General features: G+C 41.6%; 1 protein-coding gene across 1 annotated transcript; it reads left to right on the top strand.

Annotated features, from left to right (window-relative positions):
* Window positions 1-6,099: 6,099 nt before the first annotated feature.
* POP4 (POP4 homolog, ribonuclease P/MRP subunit) lies at window positions 6,100-8,922 on the top strand. Its single transcript, XM_082769826.1, has 7 exons — window positions 6,100-6,162; window positions 6,249-6,301; window positions 6,494-6,717; window positions 7,271-7,348; window positions 7,561-7,622; window positions 7,961-8,062; window positions 8,542-8,922. The coding sequence occupies exons 1-7, from the start codon at window positions 6,156-6,158 to the stop codon at window positions 8,676-8,678; spliced, it is 663 nt and encodes a 220-aa protein (XP_082625952.1). The 5' UTR covers window positions 6,100-6,155; the 3' UTR covers window positions 8,679-8,922.
* Window positions 8,923-9,363: the final 441 nt, after the last annotated feature.

The raw sequence follows: 9,363 nt of genomic DNA, 5'->3' as shown, positions 1-9,363 counted from the left end.
GGTCTTAGCGAGAGACTGTAGCACACAGGCACACACATCACATGGACACACGTAGTGGGGTCACGGCCTCCTTGCTGCCTGCCACGTCAGGTGGACATCTCCCCCGCGCTGATTGCTGGCCAGCCCCAGAATTGGTTTTCTTCCAGAAAAGGAACAAAAACCACCACCACAAACCAGAAGGAGCTGGGCAGATCTGTCACCAATAAGTGCCAAATGGCCAGAGCTGATGTGGGCCTGAACAAAGACTCAATCATCAGTATTAAAAGGCCAGACAGCACACAAAATTCTGTCACTGAATACAACTGCAGTTTTACACACAAGACAGTCCTTTACTGCACCTTCTCTGTGCAGCTACCAAAGCAGCCTTGGTCTCAGAGCAGTTGCAAATAGCAGCTATTTTTCCTGTAGGTGCGATTTGCCGTTGCAGCAGTCCTAATTTCACACTAATGTAACTCTTAGAAATCCTTTTAAAACTACACTAACATAGGTGTGACTCAAGCTCAAACTATTTGCTAACTAGGGCTCTGCACTTGCTGAGCTGTGGCAAAGAAAGGATCCCCTGGCAGCTGGCTGCAAATATGGCTCAGCTCAGTTATAAGTCTGTGATTAGTTTATTCTGTTTAGAGGATCTGCCTAAATTAAAAATGTTCTCTCACCCATTCTCACCCGCTGTTCTGTTTTTAAGAAGTATAAAGTGCTTAATAGTCTATACCTCCTGAAATAATTAATCACTATAGGGTGAAAGTCCCCACACACACATCCACTGCCATTTTGACCCACTGCAAAATGTGTAAGTTAAGCTCATGCTAAAATTAACATACACTGATGAGGTAAATGAATTGGCATTGGCATGTATATCTATTAGCTGCTAGTATTTCTGAGCTGGAACGCCATTTAATTAACAGCCTGACAGGCTAGCTCACTCCTGAACCGCAGCCACATTTATTACTTTTATCTCCTTGGACACCTGCCTCTCTCCATGGTTTATCAGATTTGTGCTGAAGAGATGGACAAAATATTTTCTGTTGCATGAGGTGGTATTTTCTTTAAAGGTACTTACTAAAGCATTGAACTCAAACAAACAGAGGTTTCTGGTTTTTCTTCAGTTACCAAAGCAGTACAGCAGCATTAACCCCTCACAGCCCCATCCCACAGCTGCAGTTCGGAAGAAGTCAGATTGCATATCGCAAGACTAAAGTCTCACCATTAGGGCCACGCTAGCAGCTGCCACCCCGACCAACCCTCATAAAGCTCTTGCCTGCAGTGGCCGTCAATCTGTTAATCTTGCTCAGCCCAGTTTCAACAGTCAAATACTTTTCTCTGGGCCTCACTACCTGGAGACACACAGGTAAAACAGGCAGGGCTCAGCGTGCACGGGCACACTGTGAGATGCAGTCAAACTGGGAGGACCTAAAGCCAGGCAACTAAAACTCAGCACTTGACACCTTCATCAGTGTGGCCTTAGAAATGCACCTCTTAGACAAGGATAGCACAAGCCAACGTGTGTTATTGAACTGGATGGCTCACTCCACGCTCTTCAGGTTAGCAGGTCTCTCGCACTCTACAAATGGTGTCGTGGTCTGCAGGGACACAGGTATGGCCAAAACTTGTACCCCAGTGGTGCACTGCAAAGTCGAGCCAACCAAACCGTATCAAACAGGCTTCCAGAACTGGACAACCATTTCCTAGGGAAAAAGTCTTCATTTTTCTTGGATGAAACATCCAGCATAATAGATCTTTTTGGTGCTTGAAACCTTTTTATTTGTATTCTTTTTAATTATGTTAATTTAATATAGTTTAACCAAAATCAAACAAAATGCCACATTAAACAGTTCAATCTGCTATAACTCCAACAACCATTACTATGTTATAGTTTATCATTTTTATTTAATACCCATTTTGCATCATACAACCCTATCTCAATGTATGCCAATGTTCGCTATGCTTTAAAATATTAAATGATGAAACCCAAGAAACAAGAAAAATAATGCCTCTAAGACAGACTGTAACAGATTAATGCATGGGTGCAGAACGCTGCTGTTAATTAGTAACTACAAGCTGTTCAGGTGTACAGCGGTGTCCATCATACTGATGTGTTTGAACCATGTGTGATCTCAGCATGCAGGGAAATCAAATATCAGTTGCCAAAACCTCAGCTTACTGACTCTTCATTATTGTTTTGGGGAGCAAGTGGTGACTTTTTAGCATTGTATGAGGCTGGGCAATGATATTTCTGCAGTAGTTATCCCCAGGTATTCTAGTTTCACTCATTCTTTATATATGTTTTATGAAGGATATAGCTAGTTATTTTGATGTTAAAAATACGTTGGTGTTTAAAAAAAAAAAATCACTTTCTTTACTTATGGTGATATTGAATTCCTTCAAAATCCTCCTTCCACAGATAAATCTACTATAATGTAAAAGAAGTTGGGGTATGTGAGACCTCGAACCCTGCATGCTAAAAGAAGATGCAAACTGGTAAACTTCGTCCAAAAGATGAACCAATATTTAATTTTATTTATTTATTTTTAAACTTCAAACCGTTGGTTGGATTGCAGCAAGAGATGCCCCAACGCAGATCGCCGAGGCAGGCTCACCAATCCTTGTCCTGCGCTGCCCCCTGGTGAGGCAAGCAGCAACTGCGACTCCAGAAGAGCTGGCTCCTTTCCTTGCCTGTGTTTTAAAGCCCAGCTTTTTAAATCATTAAAAGCTTTGAAACCCCCCCAGAATTTGGGGGTTATTGTATGTCCCCCAGATTTCTGACCCATTAATATATATTTGGATTGTATTTTTTCATGCACAGCAAGGCCAGACTTTCTTATTCACGCATAAGTGATATCTGCAATTTGAGAGGACAAGGAGCTGGGATTTTAGGGTAATAATGACCCTTCAGTCAGCGTGAATAGTTTACTGCGTTGGGGGGAAATATCTCATCCTAATCAATGAGTTAGACAAACTGATAAAGCAGAAAACTTACTGAAAAACACATTGAAAAGGAACATTTGTGGGACCAGAAGGTATATCATTAGATCACACTCTTAAACCAAACCCAGCCGTCTGAAATTCATCAAATAAATCGATAATGCAAGAGTTTGGGCTTCCACACATAAACATTACAAACTCCCCCCTAGTAAACCTACAGTGCCACGAAATGAAAGTCCAGGCTACTGATCCCAAATACTCTGTTTATCCAGCTGTCCGAGCAGCAATTCTTAGTGTGCCTGCACTCCCCGTTCCCCAGGAACGGCCTTTTCCACAGCCTGAAATGCTGGCATGGGCCTGACCTGGGCCTGACTGAAAGGAGCCGTCAGCAGGACAAGGAAAAGGCGGCGGAGGAAGGACAGCAAGGTGGTGGCGGTGGCGGGGCTGCTGAGGTACCTGGGCTGGCTGCACACTGCTTCGGCACACAGTGGGGAAGTTATGGTAGCTGCCTGGTATTCAGATGGAGGAAATCAGATCAGAGCATTTTAAATTGAAATTATTTTTGCTAGTACAGCTGTACCAAGGGACCAAATTCAACTGCTAATGCAATTTGGCCAAGAGGAATAAGCTATATTGATCCTGAGAGCTCAAATGCTTGCTGAGATAGTCTTTTAGAGAATTACAGTATCTATTTCTTGTATCACCTGCAATCAGCAAAAGTGTAACAGTGATTATAGCCCAGTCACTTTTTACACACATCAGTCCACCTGTGCTCATCTCCAGCTTCAGCTCATGATAACTCTTTAAAAAAAAAAAAAAAAAAAAAACAAAAACAACAACCAATCTGATCTTCTATTCTTATGTCATACAAATATCTTCTTTTACATTATAGTAGATTTATCTGTGGAAGGAGGATTTTGAAGGAATTCAATTTCACCATAAGTCTTTGGCTACTCTGCACCTAAATTCTAGCTTTCTGTGACTGACTGTAAAGCACTTTCTGTCATTGCTCCCACATTCATGCTGACATTCCCCCAGGACACTGCTGTGACCTGACTTGGCCTGCATACATTCTTTTTCCCATCACACACTGTAATTCAACAATACCGACAGCTAAAGCAATATAGCCCCCTACTGTACACATGTATAGTGGTTCAGTGTTGGATTTTTACAAATATACATATATATTTAGAGAACAATAAATAACGCCAAACATAGATTTAACGGAATAAGAAATGCCAGTGCTGGCTCCTGTAACTTGGAATAAATAATATACATTAGGGGTTTATATCACCATAAACCTGTATCATGCTTTCACGCTGATTTACTTGAAGAAGCAAAAAGATTCAAAGGTCTAAAACACTAAGACAGGTGGAGTAGTGGTACTGCACATTCTGAGTTATTTTGTTTGCTCTTTTGTTCGCATATTTCCACTATTTCCGCATATTTTCTTGGAACACATACTAATGCACTGATCTCGCTCCCTCAGCCATTGTATCTGAAGATAAAGTGGGAAATGAAGATGTAGAGCTGTTGGAAGAGACTGGCTTCCCCAGGCACCAGTTTAGCCTGGATCATTGGATTTACAACACCAGCATCGCCAACACTGATTTGACTATTAATCCCTTAAGTGCCTCAGGAATTGCAGCATAAATCCAGTGAAGGAGCACTCATACGGCCCTGAAGACCCATAGTGCTCATCCTGGTACTCCATTCATGAAAATTGATCTTTTCTTAATAGCAATGACAACTCAAGGAGTCACAGCTTTGTAAAATCAAGAGATCTGTTTGCTGTGGCAATGTCCTTAACTGCCAGGAGGTCTCTGATACACACCAATCGGTGCTCATACTTAATACTCTGAAGAGGCTGGCCCTTTTTTCTTTACAAACACACACACATATCTACAATTTCATTCCCCATTAGGTATCACTTCAGTGCCTTTGTGCTCCACAGCAGCACTCAACAAATTGTTGCACTTCCTATACTCTGCCTCAGTAACTCGCATGGTACGTCTCCTTCAGCAAGCAGTGCTTCATTATGTGCTAAGCCAATACCCACCCCGTGACAGGAATATAAACACTTTATTTATTTGGAGAACCAACACGTCTGAGCAGAGGGCAGCACAAGCTGGGATTCGGCTGGCAAGGAAAAGGAATTAGCTGCACTGGTTTCAAAGCACCTCTGTGTTGTACAAGAGCAAGACGTGTCTTATCCCAAGAGTAGAGAGGCAGCTACAGGGGCAGAAGAGGCAAACCTCACAGCAGGTAGCATCTTCCTTGTCTTTTGAATATGAATGTGCGACTCTGGTTAGAAATAATGTTCATTTTGCACCTTGATCTCTGCTATAATAATAGTAATGTAGCTGTTCAAAAGCCTAACAGAAATTAATGTCATTAAATGTTTCCTATCTGCTTCAATCTAAATGGCTAATCTAACAATCTACCCTGGCCACGGCTTCATCCTTTGCAGGACCTCCTCACTGTGATAAGCAATGTTACTTCTCCATTTTGGGTTCTTTTTATTATTATTATTATTATTTTGTTCTTAGAGATGACTGCCCCTCTGGTTTGTGATTTACAAGGCACAGGGGCTCTGTGGGACCCTTACTTCTGCAGAAACCCAGTTCCAGCCACACCAGCAGCCGTGTACTCCAGAAACAAGGGCATATGCAGCAAGGCTTTCCCAGACCTAGGAGTTCTTTGTCACCTCTCGCATGATAGCTGCTGAAATTTGAGGTTAAGGCTGGGATCTGCTACCTTAGCCAGCAGCAGAGTAATGATGTGGTATTTCTTCTGATATGCCAATTAGTAAAACCTCTCTATAAGAAGCTTTCTAGCAAGCAGACTCTAACCATTGTTTTGTTTTTTACTTCTGTTTGCTCAGGAAGCTTTGAGGCACCTTTCCTTTCCTTTCCTTTCCTTTCCTTTCCTTTCCCTTTGTCCCGTATGCCCTTGCAGCGCAGCCTTCTGGCAGTGCCAGAGCCAAAGGCCTGCTCTCCTGCCTACCAAATTCATTAACACAGTTACATTGTCTTTAATAAAATTCTAAGTGTTCCATGTTAAATCCACAGTTTAACTCAAGTAGTGCCGTGTAATTTTCTGTATTTCCTGAAGTTTCTTTACTATCCCGCTTAAGGCAGCGCAAGGCTCGCTAACCCCGCCTCAGGAGGCGGGCAGGCGCAGCCTCTGCGCACGCGGGGGCACGTCAGCGGCCCGCGCCCGGCGCCGCCGCCATGGAGGGTGAGTGGGGCGGGGGGCGGGCGGCGGGGCCCGGGGCCCCCCGCGGGCCGGCCGCCCCCTGACGGCCCGTGCTGTGCCCCCCGCAGGTGCGCTGTACGGCGGGCTGCCCCGACAGGCGGCGGAGGAGCTGAGCCTGCAGGTACCGCCGGCGGCTGAGGGGCTGGGGGCTCCCCGGGGTGTGGGCGCGGGGCTCCAGCACGGGAGCTGTGTCGGTACCGCTCCCGTGTGGTCACGGCGCGGCTTTGTCACCGGTGCGGCTGGCAGGCGGCTGCGGCCGTTTTAGTCTTTATTAACTGTAACTTTGTAAAGTGCCTCGTCAAAATGTCTGCAGCCTCAGAGGTCAGAAGAGGCCAAAGCCTTTGTAAGCGGCTTCCTGAAGCGCAGCATGCCGAAAATGAAAGATGAAGCCATCCAGGATGTGTTGTCTCGGAAAGCTGTGATTCTGGAGCATTACGCCAAAAAAAGGAAAAAGCGAAAGAGGAAGAAAACTAAAAGCTTTACTGCCAAGCAGAGGCGAGAAATGCGTCTTTTTGAAATCGAACCGGAACAGCAGAGGTAAGATCTAAAATACTTTGTGTGAGAATAAAAAAAAAAAAAAAAAAAAAAAGTAAAAACCAGGAGCACATATATGTGGCTACCCACTCCTCAGTACATACAGTCTGTTACTCTGTGGCAATTATCCACAGCAATTACTTTGGCTGAATATATAGCAAACTTGTTTGTTACTGGGTTCTCTGTCCTCTTGTGTACCCAAATACAAGAAATCAAAACCAAATACAATTGCCTTGGATTTCTGTTTTTAAAAGTTAAACTATGACCAAAATGTTGTATCAGGTTTCTCAACTTAATAGATGTTGAATGAAGTCCTTGTTTGTAAAATGAGGTAAGGAGGGAGGTAGGGAGTAGAAGTCTCTTAATGCATCGCTGTTTTGGCTTGATAGGAGGCTATTTAGTTTGTTTTCATAAAAACAAACCTGTTGGTTAGAGTGGCCTACTTCCCATGCAAGGTATTAGAGCAGATTATATAGTCCATCTATATTTAAAGCGTTAAGACTAACATTGATTATTCATTAAGTTTTGTGTAATAATCTTCGCCTTTTAACTGCAGATATGCAATCTTTTTACCACTGCATGAACTGTGGAAACAGTACATCAGAGACCTATGCTATGGACTTAAACCAGATGCGTAAGTTGAGATATATTAAAATTAGTGGGTTTGATTAGTAATTATTTTCAGGTTTACTTATTTTACCTCTTGAAGCAGAGTTACAGAAAGAGTATATATACACCTGTAAAATGAGTTTTGACCATGATTTCAGTAGTCACAGTCATACTTTGTAAACCTACTCTTCTCCATATATTTTTCTTTCTTTCTCTGATCCTACCCTCTTCTCCAAGGCAACCACAGATGGTTCAGGCCAAACTCCTAAAAGCTGATCTCCATGGAGCTATTGTTACAGGTATTCTGATTGTTTTATTTTCTTTACAAAATATCTGAAATTCAGTAGACTCTCCTGTATTTCAGATGCTGCTTTTTAAATTCTTTTCAGTATCATTGAATCTAGAATCACATAATTGTTACTGTGTTGATTAATGCTCTCTCCGTTAATCAATTCTACTTAACTTTCAACTGCTTTTGAAAACCTGATTGCAAATAAAACTGTGTTCTACCAGTTATTACTGTAACTGCATTGTTTCAGAACATTACAATGAGCTTTTGAAATCATGAGACAACCACTGAACAGCAAACAAACTGCAGCTGAGTTTTTATAATGTATATGTATTCTTGTTTCTTCAGTCACAAAATCAAAATGTCCCTCTTACGTTGGGATAAAAGGAATCATTCTACAGGAGTTTAAACATATCTTCAAAATTATCACTAAGGAGGACAAATTAAAAGGTATACTAGATTTTTTTTTCAGTGCTTCTTACAATTTGAATAACCAAAATTTCTTAAATTCACACTGCTTCTGAGCAAATGTGCTTTGTTCCGTATTGGTCCTTTTGAGTTCTTTGCATAGTAGCAGAAGTCAATGTTTTTACCAATGGTGTAAAAGCCCAGTATCTTGCAAAAAGTATTTCAGAAGTGAGCAAGAGAAAACATTTCCAGTGAACCTAATGCGCCTGTGGTGTATTCATCTGATTTACTTTTCATGTTCTCTGCAACACTTACTGCACACTTGTAGAAGATGACTAACTTTTAGTAATTGCTGTTTAAGATAGAGGTTTGGGTTACGTTTTTTCTCTTAATAGAGCATAAATGTGAAATGTGTCAAACCTGAAGCCTACGTGTGAGTAATATCCTGTGGTATATCAATATCTGTTTTGAACAGGGATTTTAGTCCTTTTTCATTAATTTCTTTCCTTTTGCATTTTCAGTTGTTCCCAAACTTAACAATGTATTTAGCTTGGAGATTGATGGGTTCATTTCCTACATCTATGGAAGCAAGTTCCAGCTCAGAGCAAGTGAGCGATCTGCAAAGAAGTTCAAGCTAAAAGGAACTATTGACCTATGATTTCACAGCAAAACAGAAGTATGTTTAATAAAAATGCCTACTGTTTTCCTGCAGTTTGAGAATCAGGTTTTCTGGCAAACTGAAATTGGAATTGACTGTTTGAAGGCTTTCTAGAGCATTTCTTCATACTGAAGACTAGTTTCCGTTGCCTTGAAAGCAGTCTGTAAGGCTGTTGGAGTTTAGTTGTGTTATTTGTATGTAAGTATGTAACATTCTGCCTTTTATTAAAACTACTTAGTACTGATTCCCTGGCTTCTGTTTCAGTTTATTAATAATATATTTGCAATGAAGATTTTATCTTTGAACTTTGTGATACATGTTGCTGTTGCCTTCCGTATAAACTGGGCAACATCTGCCTATTTTCTCCATATAAGGAGACTGAAGCTGAGGAAAATTGCTTTTCTATAATCATTGCTCCTGGTGAACATCAACATCTTTGCCTGGTACAAGTATATGCAGGTAAGTTGGTTCAACTGACAGGTTTTACCTTGAATATCTCTGTTGCAGTGGTTAACGTTGTTGTAGGTAAGTGATACATAAGTGAAAAATCTAAGCATACAGACTGGCTATAGCAGTTAGTCTAGCATTCATAATGAAATTCCAAGTTGCATTTAGCCAAAGCCAAGTACTAAACAGATAAGTAGTTCATGGTCCATACATGCTATTCTGAAAAACCTTTTAAAGT

Source organism: Aythya marila (genome assembly GCF_965140915.1).
Source record: "Aythya marila genome assembly, chromosome: 12".
In the NCBI taxonomy this organism is placed as follows: Eukaryota; Metazoa; Chordata; class Aves; order Anseriformes; family Anatidae; genus Aythya; species Aythya marila.
The sequence above is the reverse complement of the archived record's forward strand: the minus strand, read 5'-3'. Positions and strand labels throughout refer to the sequence as shown.

Excerpts from the sequence above, each read along its gene's own strand:
- POP4 (XM_082769826.1), top strand. Across the intron at positions 6,718-7,270 it reads ATCGAACCGGAACAGCAGAG|ATATGCAATCTTTTTACCAC; the intron begins GTAAGATCTAAA and ends TTTTAACTGCAG. Across the intron at positions 8,063-8,541 it reads TAAGGAGGACAAATTAAAAG|TTGTTCCCAAACTTAACAAT; the intron begins GTATACTAGATT and ends TTGCATTTTCAG.